Source organism: Balearica regulorum, chromosome 25, assembly GCF_011004875.1.
Source record: "Balearica regulorum gibbericeps isolate bBalReg1 chromosome 25, bBalReg1.pri, whole genome shotgun sequence".
Classification (NCBI taxonomy): Eukaryota; Metazoa; Chordata; class Aves; order Gruiformes; family Gruidae; genus Balearica; species Balearica regulorum.
In genome coordinates this window covers 449790-469752 of record NC_046208.1, presented here as the reverse complement: position 1 = coordinate 469752, position 19963 = coordinate 449790, and the positions used below count along the sequence as shown (strand labels likewise).

The 19963-nt window shown below is 45.3% G+C and overlaps 2 protein-coding genes across 4 annotated transcripts in view; one reads left to right on the top strand and one right to left on the bottom strand.

The window, feature by feature from the left end:
• Positions 1-1863: 1863 nt before the first annotated feature.
• Positions 1864-17822, bottom strand: DRAM2 (DNA damage regulated autophagy modulator 2). Of its 2 annotated transcripts, XM_075775982.1 has the most exons (9): positions 17754-17822; positions 13292-13388; positions 10744-10901; positions 9989-10056; positions 9285-9424; positions 6711-6888; positions 3602-3684; positions 2548-2640; positions 1864-2207 (listed from the first exon to the last, which is right to left on the bottom strand). In XM_075775982.1, the coding sequence occupies exons 3-9, from the start codon at positions 10872-10874 to the stop codon at positions 2100-2102; spliced, it is 801 nt and encodes a 266-aa protein (XP_075632097.1). In that variant the 5' UTR covers positions 10875-10901; positions 13292-13388; positions 17754-17822; the 3' UTR covers positions 1864-2099. The 2 variants fall into 2 exon arrangements, with proteins under 2 accessions (XP_075632097.1, XP_075632098.1); XM_075775983.1 differs by lacking the exon at positions 2548-2640.
• CEPT1 (choline/ethanolamine phosphotransferase 1) overlaps positions 17813-19963 on the top strand; it is a 30506-nt gene continuing 28355 nt past the window's right edge. For both annotated transcript variants that reach the window (XM_075775979.1, XM_075775980.1), the window contains exons 1-2: positions 17813-17903; positions 19536-19937. In XM_075775979.1, the coding sequence (XP_075632094.1) occupies positions 19542-19937 (396 nt within the window). In that variant the 5' untranslated portion in view covers positions 17813-17903; positions 19536-19541. The remainder of the gene's footprint in view (positions 17904-19535; positions 19938-19963) is intronic.

The window sequence follows — 19963 nt, the reverse complement described above, 5'->3', positions numbered from 1 at the left end:
GTGCTCAAGCCTGGGCTGACGTGGAGCTCCTGGGCCATGGGCAGAAAGTGTGTGAGGAGGCCCCAGGGAGGCTGGTCGGCACAATTAAGTTGTATCAGTGCCCTCAGGTGTCTGTGAGTCTTGTAGCAGTGAGGGAAGCAGATCCTTGGGTTGACTGCTTGAGGCTTCAGCCTTTCCTTAGGGAGCACAGTCGGACTGTGCCCAACTTCCAGCAGGAACACTGGCCATTAGAAGTCTTTTGCAGGAGAGATAAGACCTGGCCCAGCCCCCAGGAGCTCCCTTCTGTGTTGGTGGGACTGCAGGGAAGGGGGAGAAGGGGGGGCAGTGGTGCCGTGGGGTCGTGCAGCTCTGGAGCAGTCAGTCAGGAGTACGGAGCTGTTCCTGGGTGCTGTTCATCCCTGTCCCTGTGGTAAAGGGTGGGAGAGGAGGAAGAAGGTTTTCCTAGTGCTGAGGGGGTTGTTAAACAGGAGTTTGGTGCTCTGAGGTTGAACTTCCGTGGATCTGCAAATGAGCAAGAAACCCAGAGAGTGGTGCTGGCTGGGTGTGGGAGCCTTGGGGTGGCTGGGGGGCGTTGTGGGATTTTAACTGCAAACTCAGGAATGTGCTGGGTTAGGTAGAACTCAAACTCCTCCCAGAGCTCAGACTCCTGATTGCCCACAGTCTATCTTGGCTGGTTCATCAGAGTGCTGTTACTACAGAGAAATTCAGGGCACTCTGGAGCAGGAATTGCTCCCGGGAACATCCTAGCTGATCGTTGTTGTCAGGAACAACCTCTCTGTGCTTGACAGTAATCCGTGGGGGAGAGAGGGGAAGGGATCGTGATGAATGACCGACTGGGGGTTTTGCTTTTCCCCATTCCATGCCAGGAAAAGGGCTCTCACCTCCCTCCCAGCAGGGATCAGGCTCTGCAAGCCCAGGGCAGTACGTCACTGGTGCGACAATCTCCTGGTTAAACCATTGGCCTAATGATACTTAAATGAGGCACAGAGTTCTGTGAGCTGAAACATCGTATTTTTGACGTAGCAGTTAACCAGAAACTGGGGTTTACATATTGCCTCGTTGGAGAGTGTGCGGCCAAGTGTGCAACTCCCCAGGGAGGCCCTGATCGCTAAGGATTTATCAGCAGCTAAAATACAGTATTTGGGGAAATCTTCCCCAAGCCGTAGAGCCTTTGGGTCTTTGTGCCTCCATGTCACTTGGGTCTACTTGTCCTCTTACTCCTCTGACGTAAGTATTTTGACAGATTTTTGGCTCCAAAGCTTGTTTTCACCACGTGAGTTGTCTGAATGCTGGGCTGAACCAGGCTGCAAGCGCAAATAAAGCATGACTGTGACAGACACATCCTATTTTAATCTGGGAGAAAGAGTCGCCCAGGGCAGCTGCTGGGATTTCCAGGAGGCCTCCAGCTTAAATTCCTCTCCTGGTGCTTTACCTGCCCCTCAGGGAAGGAAAGATGCCAGCATTAGCTATTTTGGTGTGGGAGGAAACACATGCTAGAGCTTACGTAGCTGTAGACTTGAGCAATAATTTAGGAAGGAAGCTGAGCTATTCCTGCTAAATAGGGCTCAAAGGCAGCTGTTTGTAATGTTTTCCATAGGTCGGTCTGTAATCAAATATCAAATTTCTTTGCTATGCTTCGGAAGAACTAGAGCAAATGTGTATTTTTAAGGCTTCTGGCTTGGTCTGGACATGGCTATTGTGTGTGGGAAGCTGTCCCTGTGAAAACACTCAGTGTAAAGACCCTGGCACGCACCCGCAGCATCTGGCACTGAAAGCTTTGGCCTGAGGACACTGGAGAGAGGAGGGTGAGGGGATGAGGGAGGTGAAACTGGGAGTGGTGGAAGTGATAAGGAGTCACAGCTCTTCAATAACCTTCATTTAATTCCTTCATGACATTGGCATGTATAGAAATGTTACAGGGTTGTTTACAATACTGATAACATTTGCATTGCTGTGTGGGTTAATAGCAAAGGCCTTTATGTCAAGTACAATACAATCACTTCATAAATTTCTTTATATAAAATAAATGCTTAGAAATACCAACCATTATTGCTATTAAATTCCTGAGTTATGCTGAGAACATGTTCTCTTCACCTTCATTAGATGCTCCCCGCTATCAGCAGCGTCTGCTCATCAGTCACAAAGCTCTGTGGTGTGTTATAAAGCGTTTGTCCATACAAGCTGACAACTGCGCGCAGGGAAATTTTCTATATAGGAAAAAGGAAGGAAAATTCAAGTTAACAGGCTCATCACTTGTTCAACACGGGCAATTTCAATAGTTGGATGAAAGACCAAAATGCAGATGGCTCCAGAACTACAAGCCTGACTCCCAAGCTGTTCTCCTGGACTGACACCATCATTTGCCCTGCAATCCTACAGCAAACGTCCCCTGTGGTCTGTGTGTTAACACCGTAGGGGTAGATCCTACTGAGGAAGAGAGGACTGTTTAATATGCTGTTTAGCTTAGAAGCAGGTAAACGCAGCCCATCATGCATCATGTCAAGCTATTTAGAGCTTGGAGAAGCAGAGAACTTAACTTCATTTTACCTGAAAGTCACGGATATAGGTGAGAAAAAAGCTGAGGAAGGAGAATGCTAATGACCACTCTGAGACGGTACTGATGATGTGAGCTGTGTAGCCCTGTGTGATAGTGAGAGGGGGGAAAAAAAAAATCAGTGTGAGAAGCTCCTCTTGAACCTGCAATGGCACAAAGATGGCTTGCACATACGGCACCCCACATCCACAACTATTCCCTTTGGAGAGCAAAATTTCTTAGCATATCTGGAGTCTTTGAGAATGAAGTGCTGAACTCAGCAGAAGAGCGAGAATGACCAGGAAAACACCTCCTCCATGCAACTGGATGACCCCCACTGGGAATTTAATATCCACCTACAAAACCTGAAGGCTCAATCAAGAGCTTGGCATGACTAACAGCAAAACCTCTTCACAAAAGTAAGGTTCAGGGCCCTCCTTCAGATGTAAGCAGACTTCTGAGAGGCTCCTTATGCTTTAAATAAAGGGAGGGGTGGGAAAAGCCCTCAAAACCAGCTTGTGTAGTATTTCCTCCAGTAAGTGCCACACCTCCAGCAGTACCTAGAGAGGATGGGGAGGGCCAGGGAGACAGGCAGAGCTGTTAAGACCTACGGGCCCTCTCCCTGTCCCACCCCAGCACTTATCACTTCCCTGGCAGCTCTGTCACTTGTATCCTTTGGCCTTTTTCTCCTCCTGACTCCACCAGACACCCACCTGGCTGCAGTCAGGAGCTCTGCTTTGCTGCAACCAGCTGGCATGTGAGATTCATTATTTCTAGTTACCGTCTAACAGTGACTGGGAATTGCTGACCAGCACAGACCTGGTAGTTTGACAGCTCGTTGAGGCAGTTCAATTACTGCCCATGAGCGAGATTAATTTAAAATAACGCTTGAAGATGCAACTGTTTTGCTCAGAGAGGAACTTCAGCAAGTAGCTGCATACTGGCTCAACTGGTAAGGCTCACTTGTCCTCTCCCATCTCAAGCACACATACACAACTGCAGGAAGTTCCCAGATGCATTTGTCACTGGGTTTTGGTCTCTGTTTATTTTCTCCACTTAGTCACTTACTTTTTCCTGTGGGTCCCAGTGCAATTTCTGCACTAGATTTGTTCCATAGAGGCCACTGTATAAGACAACTGAGGAAACAAACACTGTAAAGAAAGATGTTAAGGAAGATTCAAGACCAAGAATGAGCAACTTTTAGAAATTTCAGACTCAGCTCTGGATTGTGTCACGCTGAGGAGATCTCTGCGTGTTGTCCATGCAGTCTCCTTAGCATAATGAACAGTCACAGTGACATGGACTGCTTCACATCATTCCCTTAACTTGTAGGTTGTTTCAACTAACTAATTACTGTCACATGAAAAAGTTAATTCTAATCTAAATGGATCATCTTTGTTCTCTGTATGCTGCATCTTGTTATACCTCCTTGATCAAACATAGCATCCTTATGAAAGCATTTAAACTATGATCAAATGCAAATACTTACTTAGCATTTTGAATGATCATTTTTAGCCATATTTTCCAGGCTAATAGTGTCTGGACATCTTTCTCTGATTGCTTTTCCACTTTTCAACTGCCTTGAATTCTTGATATGTGGGTTACAGGTTGGAATACTGTACCATTTGCAGCAGAGAGGGTTATCAGCTTTTCTGTTTCCCTCTTCACTCGAGGTTTGATAACTGGAGCCAAGGAAAAACCCCACATGACAATGATTCCTCATTTGATCAGAGACCTGGGCTCTTTCCAGAGTGACTGAGATGTCACTTTTTCAACATCTTGCAGAAGAAAGGTACGCTACAACAGTGCTACTGCCTTTATAAATGAAACTTGCAGCATTAACTTATAGATCTGATTTTCATAGGATTAAGATACTAACTTCTTCAATCGTTACTGAGATCGAACATCAAGAGCCTCCTGATGTGGAAGATTAATTTTGATGGTGAACAAGGCTGAATTTACTGGCACAAACATGTCTTTGAACACCCAGACTTCCAAAGCTTATTAAAAAATTGATGTGAGTGGTCCATGGAGCTCTGGTTACTGATCTGAATGCAAGATACCCAACTGTCTGCTAATTAAAATGTACGGCTTTAGCAGCTGTTAGTTACCTGCCTGAGTTACTCCTGCAATGGAAATAATTTAATCATTGTGACATAAGAATAACTGGCTCCCATCCTCCCCTCATTACAGAGTGGGTAATTAACTGCTTTGTTCTTTCTGTGTTGGCAATTCTGCTGTTTCAGTCCAGCAGAGGATCAGGAGTATTTTTATAGAATCAGAAAATCATTTAGGTTGGAAAAGGCATTTAATATTGAATCCAACTGTTAACCCAGCACTGCCAAGTGCAACCACTAAATCATGTCCCTAAGCACCACATCTATGTGTCTTAAATACCTCCAGGGATGGTGACTCCACCATGTCCCTGGGCAGCCTGTTCAGTGCTTGACAACCCTTTGGGTGAAGAAATTTTTCCTAATATCCAATCTAAACCTCCCCTGGCACAACTTGAGGCTGTTTCCTCTTGTCCTGTCACTTGTTACTTGGGAGAAGAGACCGACATCAACTTTGCTACAACTGTTATTACATTATGAGCGGTTAATTTAGAAAATACTCTGACAACTTCCCTTTTCTTCCCCTTCCATATATATCTATGTATATATCATTATTTCTACAGCTTTACTTCCCTCTAATTCTGGTGTGACCATGCTGGTTCAAAAACCTCTACAGATTTGAGGTTTGTGGGTTTTTGACATCTGTAAAAGGCTCTTAACTTGCAGCAGATCATATTGTTCCATTTTAGTCTTCCGCAATTGTACTTGCCTCCTAACTCTTCAGAGCTGAAAATCTTGTTCTTTGCTAACACCAAAAACTTCTGCTAGGGATGGCAAGTCTCACAGGTGACTTCCTTGCTCGGTGTCAATCCTCCTCAGCAGGAAAGGGTCCTTCTCACTTCTTTCTAACCAGCCTGCGCCCCAACTATTGCTTCTCATCCAACTAGTACAGATTATATCATCTTGCAGTAGCAGGAATGGGAGTTCAGCGAGATGCTCCATCATTGGGAAACGGGGTGTATGGTTTAGAGTTGGTTTTGGCTGCCAGCCTGGAAATAAGTGGAATTGATGGGGATTAAATTGGTGGCCTTGATTCAGCTGCAGAAGGGACAGCATGTAAGCAATGATTTTTGCACTCGTGTCTTTGGAATGTAAATTCAAAAGCTTTAGTGTTGTAGTCCTGTTTGACACAAAACTGGGTCATGATGTTCAAAATAACAATGTTTAGGTCCATCAGGGTGAGCAGAGGAACTGCTGTGGTTCAGTTTCCTGACTGTTAAGTGACTCGGAACAGGCAAAAGGCCTCTTTTTCTGGAGGGGTTTGCCCATATTTCTGTAAAATCCACAGCTGCTTCCAGCACTCAGAATTCAAAGTTAAGGGAGATGATGGATTCCAGAGCCATGGGAAAGTCATAGGGAATGCTGGTCAGAAATATTTTGTCTTTTGAACTGTAGGATGGGCAGGGGAGGAGATCAGAGGTCGAAAGGCTCTTCTGACTCAACCTTGGCAATATGCTCCAGAATTGTGTCTCTGACAAATGCCAGCACTTTGAACCTGCTCCGGGAGCCAGCTGGCACAGTACAGTACTGCTGTGCATGGTTAGGTTAGTAGTATTTTCTCTTATGCTACATTCTGTAGTTCTCTTTTAGTTGTATCCAACTATAAAACTTGCTGCAGCATTCCTGTCACCAGGGAACAGATGCTTTTGCTTCTTACCTGGCTTTTTACCCCCCCCATTAAAACCACCCATCTCTTTAGCACACTTCCCTTTCTCCCCATCTTTCATTGTCTACAGACCTCTGTGATAAACTCTTATTTTGCCACTTTCAGGCTCTTGTGTGCAGGAGGAAATGAGAAGAGAAGGGGTGGTAACCATCCCTCTTACCTTTTCTTATGCAGTGACTCACTTGTGGGCTTAACCTGATGGTTCCCTTTTTCCTAAAGTTCCCAGGTTGCAATAGAGGCTACAAATGGTTACCATGATACAAGCTGTATGGGTAAAGATGACAGGCCTTCTGCGGCGTAGCCTTTCCTATTAGTAAGTTAAATTAACGTGGATGCAAATACTGTCATTTGTGAAGGCTGCTCTGTCTTAGGGCGACACTGCGTAGCAAAAGGATACTGCTCACAATGCTTGAACAACACCAGAGTAACACGGTCAGACGGATCCAAAAGATGTCTTTGCTGTGAACTTCTGGCTGCATCAGGTAGGATAGAATGGTCTGAACCAGCATATAAATGGCCCCTACGCCGAATGTCAGGCAGGCTCCAACCACGTGTATGTAGTACAGAATACATTTCTAGGAAAAGAAAGCACTACTTGTAGAGTACCTGATTTCATTTTAAACTCTGAGGACAATTTTCTTCTGTAGACATTTGGCATACCACCCACTCAATTACCTTCTCACATCCGAAGCTAAACAGTTAGCAATGTGCTAGTACTTAAAAGATTTTTCTTGGAAACCCCATACAGACTTAGCTGGAAGCCAGCACCTGCCAGCCCTCTGGATTGCTGCTTTTGTTAAGTTCTTGTGGCTAAGGCACAGGTCACAGCTATATCTTAACTACATGGATTTTTAAGAGCTGTTCTCATTAGCCATAACGGTCAGTAACACAGAAACTGGATGAAGGAATCTCTGCAGTCGGGCAGGTAACAAGAGTGACAACAGGCTATCTACTGAGCATTTCTATCCCAGGAATCTGTACATCTATGAAAGATAATGCAGGATAAACACGACACAGTTCTAGTACCCAAAATGGAATTAAAAATAACGAGGTTTAGTGCTTCTCTGAATTACTCTGGTTTGAATAAGCCCTGTTTGTCAAATTAGTATCTTTGAATACTCAGAGGGAACAGGGTTGAATCAAGCAGTAATACTTCTTAACTTAAAAAACATTATAGAAGAATCAACTGACAAATAATAAACATCATTTAAATTGGAAGTTATTCCAAGAAAAATAACCCAACTTAAAATTTATGCCCTGAAAAATGACGTTGTGGTGCTGATTGTGCAAGGCAATGCCTGGCAGCCTCCCTGCACTCCAGTCGTGCAGGTGATGGTTTGTGCCCTAAAGCATGAGACTCTGTGTTACTGAGTAACTATTAAGATCAGGAATTGGAGTCACCCTTTCCTGACAATCTCCAGGTGCATCTTATGTGCACAAATGAATTGGAAGTGTTACATTCACAGTATAACAGAGGTGGGAATTTGTATTTAAATAGTGAATAACCAAGTTGCAAAGGTGTGTGCTCCAAAATCATGTGCTGCTCAGCAATGAGGTGTCTCCAGAGAAAAATCTTTGTCCTATATGGGAGGAAATCAATAGCCACAACTACAAAAAAGCAACAGTACTGGCTGAACAGCATGAATTAAAGCTCCCATGAGGATGAGCCCTGTGCTATTGCTTTGGCTCCCAGCAGTGAGAGCTGTCTGGAGCTCTCTGCGTGATGGCTGCTTCCATATCCCCTTTGTTTGTCTTCATGTATTTTCAAACTTCAGTTGTCTTCAGTAACTAGTGGATTCCAGGGGGGGCTAGTTCATTTTGCCTCTGGAGTGGCCCTCAACCACTCCTCAGCATTGCTTGGATATGCAGGGACATCACTTCCAATTTTTGTGTTGCTCAAGATTAAATGTTACACAAGCTAGTTTACAAATTAACATGCACCTTCTATACTTTGATTATCTTGAAAGCTACAGAAAGTAGAAGTACCCTCTCCTGACAAGCGATGGAGGGAAATCATGGAGTTGAACACAGCTTGAAGGCTCTTTCTTGGTGGCTGTGGTAGGGGTAGACCTCCGAAAAAACCCCCAAAAATGAGCGTGCTGAGGTTTCTAAGACAGGGGTTGCTGAAGCAACTGGAGAGCTGTGCTACAAGGAAAGGAGAAAGGTGGAGGTTTCCAGGAGCTTTTCCTCTTTGCTTTTCCCTGGCCCTAATCCAGCAGGAGACCAAGGTGACGCTGCAGCCTCTAGTGGCTAAAGGCACCACTACAGACCCCTGAAAAATCCAGCTGCTCATTAATATGATGAGGCTGGTAAATGCAAAACTATCTTGCATGTAACAGCCAATGATGTAGAATGTGGTCCTGCTGATGGTGCAATATGTGAGAACAGCAGATTTTGGAAAAACAAAGTATTGAGGAGGGGAAAAAATAGAGACACCAGGAGGGAGAAATTCAAAAGCTGGTTGACACTGCAGTATTTTCAAGAATTAGGCAGGTTTGAAGGGAAATCTACCTAAGAAGGCAGATTTTTCAGAGCTGGACTTCTTGTGGGGTTGGGTGTTTTTGTTGGCTTTACTTTTAGTTCTAATAATTTTTGACTATTTGACACTTGATTCTCTTGAGTCAAAATACAAAATAGTTGTGGTCTTTTAACCTGGAGCTAATGCTTTCAAATCTCCTAGAAGGAGATACAAGATGAGTTTGCTTTCTGCAGAACTTGAGGGTTTCTTAATGGTTTGGAACTTCATGAATGGCTGCTCACAAATCCCAGTGGATAAAGCAAATAAGAAATGAGTAAGAATTTCTAAACACAAACTTATTTTTGTAATGGTTTTCTGTAGGGAATTTGACAAAAAAACCAGGTTTGCCCTAAAAAGTTTTGTTTCAGTAAACCCCCCATTTTATCAGATATCTCAGTAACCAAACACACACAACCCTGGACAGCTTTGGGACATTGCAAGCAAAACACAAACCTGGAAATTTGCAATAATGCAAAGACCAAAACAGCTCATCAATCCTAGTGTAAGGCCAGTCTTATTAAGCATGATAATCTTGGATTTTTCTGGATTCAAAGCGTAAACTTGTTTGTATCGCACATACATGGTAGCCATACCTGTTAATGGAGAACGCAAATGCAGTAAGATTTTCAGCTGATGAGTAGGCTGTCCTGTTTAACTGGGAAGATGCTGAGTGACAGAGGCAACTATTTAAAATACCAAAACTGTCTTATGGTACACTGAAATAGGAAAGCTGAAAATCTGGAACTCAAAACTGAAATAATATAATGGTAAACAAGTCAACTTACTGGATTTTTCTGATCTCTTTCATTTGAAAGACATACTAGGTTGTTTCCCTCTCCCTCCCCCCATAATTGCAGCCCAAGTAAGGTGACTGCCCTGAATTTGCATTTCCATTTCTTTTACTAGTCTGTTGGGTTTTTTTAATGCATTTTTTGCCTTCTGGAATCTGCAATTATCATGCTGGCTTTGTGGAGAATATCCCTGACATACACTTTCCTCTGAATTGCTTAAGAGAATTAAGATTGCTTGCTTAGAATTTAATTTTTGACTGAGAATTATGGGCTGTTTAATGATCTGAATAAGGAAATTAAATAGTTTAAAGCTGTATGCATTCCAGAACTGCCTGCAGATCACCAAGGACAGCTTTCTATACTCACCCAAGAAAGCTGAAATATTTAACATGATCCCAAATACGCATCTTTCAGGTGGTATTGTCCCTGTATCACTGGAAGAGATAAATGGAGCAATACATATCTATGTATACTAAAAATACTTGCAACACAACTTTACTTCTTTCAGTCTACAAAGGAACTGTAAGAAACAGGTTTGTAAAAAAAACCCTCCCAGATATTTTTCACTGAATTTTTCTTTACTCAAAGTATACTGTACTAGTTTTAGAGCTGCAGAAATAAGCATGGTAAAGACACGCTATCCTTAGAACAAGGAACAAACATACTTGGTATAACTATTCCTTTTATATTGATCTTGATTCCATAAAAGGTGAACAAAGAATATTAAAACTGGAAAAATTAAGAACGTGGAAAACTGAAAAAAACAAAACTAAGGTCATATGTACAGCCTTGATGCAATGCAGTTGGGAATATAGATTATAGAATGGATTTACTGATACAACTAAAACTGGAAGATGCTGTACTCTGAACAGAGGGTTGGAGATGCACCCTCAGTTTTCTTGTTCATCGTCATTTTAACAATATGTTCACAGAGCCACAGCTTAAAGGTTAGACTTTTGCACAAAAAGAGACACAGTTACACACAAATAACTATAAACAGCTATTAACTTTACAACTGGAGCTGTTAGGTAAGAACTGCTGTTTAAAGTTTGGAGTTGGGGAAGAATTCACAGGAGTGAGAGGCCAGTTCAATACTATGAGACAGTTTGAATGTTACTGACCTGATGTAGGGCACCAAAGGGTCGACGTGGTGTAGGACAATTGCAGTAATGTATGAAAACACAAAAGATGCAGCTGACCAAACGACCAAAGCCACAGGCAAGACAGAGAGGCCTTGCTGAAACCACCACATTTCAGTGCTGACTTCTACCTCCCAACACTGTGAGGAATCAAATACAAAGGTTTACTAAGATTTCTCAGAGGTTTTGCTTTTCTTGAGGCAAGCTGCCTCAAATACAGCAATTTGATATTGCTCTCAGTACTGTCCTGCAAACCCAAAGTGAACATTTGACTTCACGGCACAGAAGCAATCATAAATAAGCAGAAATAACATCTGGAATGTTCATTCTGAAATTTTCAGAAGATCACGAGAAAAGAAACCAGTGGTGTCACTTTACTACGTCTCAGCATTTGCTGCTGCCAGAACAAAGTCAAATGGGTCACTGTGAATAACTGACTCTATTTTCTTCTTACCCTTGTGTCATAATACCATGTTAGAATTAGTGAGGCTGACAGAGAAAGTGTCCCAAAAGTGACAGTTTAACTGAGAGTGGCTGTTGTGGGCCCCCTAATTTCCATTTACAATCCACTGGGCAAACGTGGAGAAAATGACCTAAAATTACTTTAATATCTGCACTCATTTACTACCTGTCACACTGTGTGACTCAACATCTGGTATAAGCATCCCTTAAATAAGCTCACAGATATCTATGAGCAAGAGCTGACTGCAACCAGCCACAACCTTCAAGCTCAAGGGCTACTTATTCCTGGTGGCAGCGTAGCAGCTACTGAGATTTTACAGGTGGGAGGACAAAGTCCATTTACAGTGGAGTGAAATGGCTAATTCTGTACTCACGCTATACAGCTCCGTAAGTCGCAGCCTGACAGCAAATCTGTGTCTCTACCTCCAGCTCTCTAAGAGCAATAATGTGCAGCTGTGTCACCCTGGTGAGCTCACACAGAAAGAAGTGTGACTCCTCTCTCGGTGCTAGAGGGAAGTAATTTTCTATTGGCTTCAAATACAAAGTCAAGCAGAGCTGACTTCAGAATCCCAGAATGGCTGAGGTGGAAGGGGTCTCCGGAAGTCATCTTGTCCAACCCTCCTGTACAAGCAGGGCCACCCAGAGCCAGTTATGCAGGACAGCTTTTGAATATCTGCAAAGATGGAGATACTCCAACCTCTTAGGGCAACCTGTGCCAGTGCTGTGTCATCCTCACAGTTGAAAATGCATTCCATTTTGTTCAGACAAAATGCCTCTGGGTCTATCACTGGGCACTGCTGGAAAGAGCCCAGCTCCATCCTCTTTGCACCCTCCCTTCAGGTATTTGTACATGTTGATGAGATCCCACCGGAGCCTTCTCTTCTCTAGGCTATACTTGGCCGTGTTTTATGCCATTTTACTGATGGCATTCCCTTACATTTAGACTGGTGAGAAGAGTACAGAAAGTGTATAAGTATAGTTGTAAATGGAATATGAAACAGGAGAAAGGTGAAGAGCAAATAATAAAGAGTACAGATGCAAGCGCGTCCAGGCAAAGTATGTGAGAAAAGCAAAATAAAGTTGAGACAAAATAGGAAGGAGTGCAGCACTGAGAGGTTTGAGGAGGTGGGCATTGCCTAGGGTGTGAGAGACTGAAAGAAAGGAGAGAGAGAAAAGGAAGGAAGAGATAGGAAGCACCAAGACTAGAAAGTTTCATGGGAGGAAAAAAGAAGTTGAAACAAAAGTGGGTGAATCTTGCAACACATCAGAGCTGATCGACTCCTTTGCATTTCACTTAGGAGACCTCAGCACTCTTCAGACATGGACTTACTGCACAGGGCAGGTATGTGGTCTCAGGCAGACCCTGGTCATATCTTTTTGCTGACCTTTGCCAGCAGGCATGTCTAGGAGAGCCTGCAGAAAGCCAGGTGGATAGATTCATCACATAATGCATAACAATGCATAATGAGAATTACTCATTTACCAGAAACTGGTGACTTGTGTTTGTGCTGCTTTTAAGCCTAGAGTATCAGTGGCTCAGAGCTCAAATGAGCTCTGGCATTCTCCTGGGAGGTAACAAAAGCCAACTCTAACTGATAACCCTTGAAAAGAATGTACAATTACATCCTTGTAAAATTAAAGGTTCAGCTGCTTGTGAAGAAGATGAAGCAGATGAAGGTGTCTAACAGGAGAATAAGAACAGAGTCAAAGAATTAAAGTTGCTTGCTTTCTTACCCTTAAGCTTTCATTTTTAAGCTAAGTATAACATTAACCTCTAATGTTGACTTTCATTTTAAGACTGTAATGCAGTACAAATAGTAATGAATAAAACTTCACAATCCCATCTCTTGTATGAGTAAATTGGGAATTTGAAAAAGAAATGCATATTTTGCATGGCATTCTCTGTTATAGATGTTACCTGCTTGGGCATGTAATTCAAAACTTCAAGCAGTCGGTCTGATGCTTAGATTTTACTTTTCCTTTAGCATTTCAATGTTAATAGTGCCTTAACTTTATTTCTGAGCTAATAGATTTTTGCCTGAAAACAAACAAACAATATGCTACATACCTGAGAACAAGGGCATCAAAAGAAATGTCACCTCAAGGGGAATCCAAAGTCATCTTTCTGGTGAAGTTCCACATTAGCTTCATTTTTTTTCCTAAATCTTTGAGATATAAAGGAAAATAATCAAGATGTGAGGTACTTCTACACCTTTTCCTCTATAGTATTTATTCTCCTTTTATTAGTCATTGCTGCTGACTGGACATTGGATTAGGTGAACTGTTGGCCTGACACAGTATGTTCTTCGTATGTTCCAAGTGGTTTAAGGAGTGAAGCTTGTGTACGGTGGGATGGTAGAAATACAGAAAAAAGACTGGTTAAGACTTTTTGATTTACAGGACTTGTCTACACGAAGCCTATGATGGCATGACCAGCTGGGTGGACGAAGGGAGAGCAGTGGATGTTGTATACCTTGACTTCAGCAAGGCTTATGACACCGTCTCCCATAACATCCTCATAGGTAAGCTTAGGAAGTGTGGGTTGCATGAGTGGACAGTGAGGTGGGTTGAGAGCTGGCTGAATGGCAGAGCCCAGAGGGTTGTGATAAGCGGCGCAGAGTCCACTTGGAGGCCTGTAGCTAGTGGTGTGCCCCAGGGGTCAGTGCTGGGTTCGGTCCTATTTAACATATTCATCAGTCACCTGGATGAGGGGACAGAGTGCACCCTCAGCAAGTTTGCTGATGATACAGAACTGGGAGGAGTGGCTGACACACCGAAAGGCTCCGCTGCTGTTCAGTGAGATCTGGACAAACTAAATAATTGGGCAAAGGGGAACCATATGAAATTCAACAAGGGCAAGCGTAGGGTCCTGCACCCAGGGAGGAATAACCCAACACCAGTACAGGTCAGGGGGTGACCTGCTGGGAAGCAGCGCTGCGGAGAAGGACCTGGGAGTCCTGGTGGACAACAAGCTCTCCATGACCAGCAGCGTGCCCTCGTGGCCAAGAAGGCCAATGGTGTCCTGGGGTGCATTGAGAAGAGCGTGGCCAGCAGGTCGAGGGAGGTTCTCTTCCCCCCTCTGCTCTGCCCTGGTGAGGCCACATCTGGAATATCCTGTCCAGTTCTGGACTCCCCAGTACAAGACAGACAGGGAACTACTGGTGGGAGTCCAGTGGAGGGCTGCGAGGATGATGAAGGGCCCAGAGCATGTCTTGTATGAGGAAAGGCTGAGAGAGCTGGGGCTGTTTAGCCTGGAGAAGAGAAGACCGAGAAGGGATCTTATTAATGCTTATAAATATCTAAAGGGTGGATGTCTAGAGGAAGGGGCCAGACTCTTCTCTATGGTGCCCAGTGAGAGGACAAGGTGCAATGGGCACAAACTGGAACACAGGAAGTTCCATCTCAACATGAGGAAAAACTTCTTCCCTCTGAGGGTGACCGAGCACTGGGACAGGCTGCCCAGAGAGGTTGTGGAGTCTCCTTCTCTGGAGAGATTCAAAACCTGCCTGGACACGATCCTGTGTGACCTGCTCTGGGTGATCCTGCTCGAGCAGGGGGGTTGGACCAGATGATCTCCAGTCTGGCATTCTGTGAATCTGTGAAAGATTTAACTTGAACTGAGAAGCTTTCAAGAAAAAAAACAACCCACGAATGCAATTGTTTTAATGCAATTAAAACCAGTGCCTACGATCACTGCTGAAAGAGGATGGGACATGGAGTCTTCCCGTTTCATTGTAGATGGGCATCCCAATGTGATGCCGGTGCCACGCTAAATATGTGGCAGGATAGGTGCGGAAGCAATGTGGATTTAATCAGACACCTCACCACTCCTGTCTTCTCTTCACATGAGCAGCTGCCATTTTCATACACCGGAGAAGTCATCAGAGAGGAGATGCTGTGCTGCGTTCCTGTTAGCTGGTGATATCCATAAGCTTGCACAGGTGTTTGCAACGTTCAGGTGCTGGTCAGATGCAGCCAAAGACTGGGCATCCCTGCAACCTATGCTGTCACTTAGCCCAAAGCTAAGGCCTGGACACAAATTATGCTTGTTTTCTTGTGGTCAGGTGTAAAAAGAAGTGTTGTAGCTTCAGTTGCAACCTGAGAGCTCTGGAGAGGCATGACTTCTTACTGTGAATATAGCTGCAGGCTGGTACATCCCGACGGCACGAGGATTAGAGCGAGTTTGGGCTCTGTCAGAAAACCGCAGCTTTGGTCCTCTTTCTTTCACAGACATAAACCCCTGACAACCTCTCCTTACACTTAAAACTGTTTTGTAAATTTTATCCCCACTAAATTCTCTTTCTTAGCTCTGTCAAGATCTTCCCATAATTCTTATCATCTCCCTTCACCTTCCTTCTTGTTTAGACTTTTCCAGTGAAATCAAATCATTTTTCCTGCTGTTATGCAGACAGACTGTATATACCAAACACAAGCTTTGTTCTGTGGCAAAGCGCTGTGTACATTTATGGCACCGTCTACTCGAGACTGTCCAAACTCCGCACTGCTGCAGATACACTGTGTCTCTGCCAGCTCACAGGGCTCCGAACGTGGAGCGTCTGGGCAAGTGCAGGCACATAATGAGGCATCTCAAATCACTGGGAGGCAGGATGGAATCACCTCACAATTTGCCAGCTGGAAAGTCCTGAAATAAATTATTATTAACACCTCATCTTCTCCTATTGTTTTCAACAGTGACAAAGAAAACACACTCAACCTCCTTGTTTTTTCACAAGGTCCTTTGCCAACTGATTATACAATGGCAATGCCTAGCCTCTCTTTTCAACATAACTTTGATTTTCTTAAACATTTATCTGGATCTGTAGGCACTTTCCTGTCCTAAGGTGGTGGGTTTTTAAGCCCCTGATTAAGTATCACACATCTTTCCTTCGATAGACATTGTCAAATCATCATCAAGAGCAAGTCAAGGCAGTGTTTCAAAAACAAAGGAGATTTTAACCATCTCTCAGGTTTTTCTTTAAATGCAGGAAGTGGGCAGCAGCATTCTGCACATGCTTGAGCATACGGAATAGAAACTACAAATGAAAATGAAAGGTGGCCAAGGCCATTAACGTCAGAAAGTTAATGTTACCTAGAATGATAAAGCTGAGAAGATGGTTGAAAGTATGTGTGGACAAGAGAAATTTCTAAATTAATGCAGATACCATGATTGTCAATCTGCCTTTTCCCTGCTGTCTCAGCAAGACAGGCAGAGATAAAACTGTACGAAGGGATACTCCTTTTTCTCTCCATCAAAATACTCCAACAGACACTGTGTTGAAGGAAGACAAAGCAATTTGCCGTCTGCGTTCCTGAGTAAACACAAAGGTTGGATGGGGATGAGTCAGAAAGGGATTGAACATGTTCATTTGCGCAACCTATTGGCAGGGTCAAACTGATAACAACGGTTAAAGGTTGCTAATCCTCAAAGGGCTATAAGTAAGAAGGTAGGAAATGTGTCACCTTTGTTGTTCCCACTGCAGGGTAATAACAGATCGCTCGTTTTGAGTGTTTTCTCAGTACAGACACCCAAACAGTTGCTATTAAATCTTTTAGATATGGGGGTCAGCCTTCAGAGAGTTGAGGCGAGGATCTTTATGCCCTCATAAGCCCCTGTTACTCAGCTGGGGAAGCAGCAGAACGGCATGGTGCCAAACCAAATACAGCCAGGCACAAGACACCATGACACAAGAATGTAACAATGCCTGTCTTAGAAACCTGGCATACCACCATACTGGCCTGTCACTACAGCTGACTGAGGAGCTCAGTGTCCAGAATGAATGCACGCTACCTGTCAGTCCAACCTGTCTGACCAGAGAAAAACAGCTAAAAATACATGAGTACTTGAAGCGGAGCATGGGAGACAGTGTTCCGTGTTATGGCTGGGGAATTGAAGCTACTGCAAGGTCAGGGAGAGGGACTGGTGGTGCCTGGTGCAGGGGGGCAGCTCTAACAGAGGGAAAAGGGCCGGGATGGAGGGAAGGTTCAGGAGCAGCTGGGCAGGGAGGAAGGGGAGATGGAGGCCTGGGGGCAGGGACGTGAAAGGGCAGAGGGGCTCAGTGGGGTCCTCGGGGCACGGGAGTCACTGGAAGCGATGGGGGACCATGGGGGATGGTGGTTGGGGGTCACAGGGGCAGTAGGGAGAGTGATGGGGGGTGACTATAGCTGACGGGGGGGCACGGGGGGGGTGTGACCGGCATGGCGGGGGATTTGTTAGGCAGGGAGGGGGCACCTGAGGTAACTGGGGGTCTCTAGGGGTGCTGGGGGCTTCCAGGGCGGCCGTCGGGTCGTTAGGGACGGCAGCGGTGAGGGCGGTCAGGGCTGACAGGGGGTCAGGAAGGAGAAGGCCGGGGATGACACCGAGGAGACCACGGTACACCAGAGGGTGGCTGAGGAGGTGGCTGAGGAGGTGACCGGGGAGGCGAAAGGAGGCCGGAGGGTGGGCTGAGGGGAGAACCGGGGAGGGCCGGGGGCCGGGGTGGGGGGTGCCGTGCGCGGTGGGTGTGTCGTTCTCCCCCCGCCCCCCAATTTACCTCAGCCGCTCCCGCGCCGTCCCCGCGGCGGCCTCGCGCCGCCCCGCCCCTGTCCGCCCCGCCTCCGGAGCGTGCCGCTGCCACCTCCCACCTCCTTTCCGGCCGTCGCAAAAGGGGCGTAAAAGCGTCGCTCGGTGCAGGGAGGTTGAGGTAAATGCCGGGTTTCTCTTGGTGGTGGGTGGTAGGCCGGGGTGTGGGGTCCGTTCTTCTGGTTCCGTGTGTTCCCCCGGGTGGGGTGAGGCGAGGCCCTTGAGGGAGAGGGGCGCCGTATGGGTGAGGGGGGAGGTCCTTGAGGTCGGGCCTGGGCCTGTGCTGCGGGCTGGGCCGGGGGCTGTGGTGTACCCGTCTGGCCTGGGTGCGGGTGGGTCCTGGCCGTGCCGGGGGCTGCCTCCGTCGGGCTGGGGGCGAAGCGGTTGGTTGGGCCGAGAGGTGCCCTTGTCGTCGCTCCCCTCCCCCAGGTGTTTGCCGGCCAGCAGCCAGGCCCGGGTGAAAGTCCTGCGGAAGCCGAGTAGTGTGGGGTTGTTTGTTTTGGAGGATGAGGCAGTCTTTGGTTGTTTTCTCTTCTGTCTCAGGCTCGGGGGGGGATCAGCCTCTCAGGAAGAGGGGAACCGTGTGTAGTTTTCTGCATTGGAGCTAATTTTTCTGGTTTTCCAGAGCAACACCCACAGGGACCTTATAGGTGACTAAGTCAGGTTTCCTGATAAGTGAATGGGTGCAAGTCTGCCTGCTCCCAAACTTATCGAGTTCCTGCATAAGCAAGGCCCTGTTTGCTTGCTTTCTCCTCTCCTCCCACTGACAGGGCTTTCTGAGGCTTGGTTATTACTGTTGCAAGTTGCCTTAATTAAGCTGTGGAGACTGGAAGTGAAAGTACTTGTTCTTATGCCAGTATTGACCTTTGATTTACATGTCTTATTTTCCCTACCTGGTATGTGTGTTGCTGATGGCTTTAGAGATGGCTGTCATCTTCCCCTCTCTAGCTTCATTCTGCTAGACTTTGCAACTAGGTTTTTGTGGTTTGGTTTTTGTGGGGTTTTTTTGTGTGTGTGTGAGGGTCCTTGTTTGCAGTGGAAATGCTGTTCCTGACCCCATATTTTCTTTTCACAGCTGCCTCATGCTGGTGTCTGTAGGCTGTCTGTGACCAGCCAAAGCTCTGTAGCTCCTGCGTGTTTCTTGCATAGCTTAAAAGTTGAATAGACAGTGAGCTTTCACCTGAACTGGGTTAAATTTGGAGAAGAAAAAAGCCACAGCAAAACTGGAATAAGTAATAGCCATCTGAAAAAAATGCTTATAACTGCCTTTAGGCCACTGAAATCGCAAAGCTTCTTCAAACCAGTTAAACTAAAACCATCAGAAATACAGAGGAATCTTTAGTGCCATCAGTTGATAAGCTGAAGTAGTGTACACCTCATACGTACAGCTAGCTCTCCTACGAGAGAGATGCGAGGGGACTGGCTGTGCCTTAGTCTGTAACATAAGTCGGTGTGGTGTAAGTTTCTACTGCTACTGAAATTTAGGCGGGTGGCTGCAGGATATTTGCTTCAGTAAGCAGCAAGGAAAGTAAACAAGTGCAACTTGCCATTTTATAACTGCATTGAGAACACTTGTTTCCTGTTTTTTCTCTCAGCAATTCTCCAAATATCTTTCTTTTAGAACTCTTATAAAAGCTTCCTTGTTTGCTGATGGCAAATGAAATGTTCCTTAGAGCAGCTCCTAGAAACTTTTGATATCTTAATCTCATTTGTGCTCTTTGCCTTCAGTATGTCTCAACCCTTTATGTTGCAGGATCTTATGATTCTCCGTAACAGCTGCTACCTGCCAAATAAAAATTCTGAGACTGCCCAATCCATGAGCGGGCATCGAAATATAAAGCGGCGATGTGGGGAGTCGCACCTGGAATCCCCTGCGGGCTGCGGTCACGGTCCCACCGCTGGATGCGTGTTAAGCAAACTAGTTCAGTTGCCTACACCTCCCTTGTCAAAGCATCAACTGAAACGGTTAGAAGAACACAAATATCAGAGTGCTGGACGATCCCTGCTTGAACCCCTAATGCAAGGTTACTGGGAATGGTTAGTTGGAAGAGTTCCAGCCTGGATTGCCCCAAATCTGATCACCATAATTGGACTGTTAATAAACATATTTACAACTCTGCTATTAGTATATTACTGCCCGACAGCTACAGAACAGGTAAGTTACGGACCTCTGACAATCTT

Bases quoted from the DNA above. Each gene is read 5' to 3' on its own strand.
- DRAM2 (XM_075775982.1), bottom strand. From the start codon at position 10,874: ATGTGGTGGTTTCAGCAAGGCCTCTCTGTCTTGCCTGTGGCTTTGGTC. The intron at 6,889-9,284 runs GTTTGTGTTTTG...TTCTTTTCCTAG, and splicing joins GCATTATTGCAAATTTCCAG to AAATGTATTCTGTACTACAT. The intron at 2,641-3,601 runs GTAAGTGACTAA...ACTATCACACAG, and splicing joins ACTGGGACCCACAGGAAAAA to GGCTACACAGCTCACATCAT.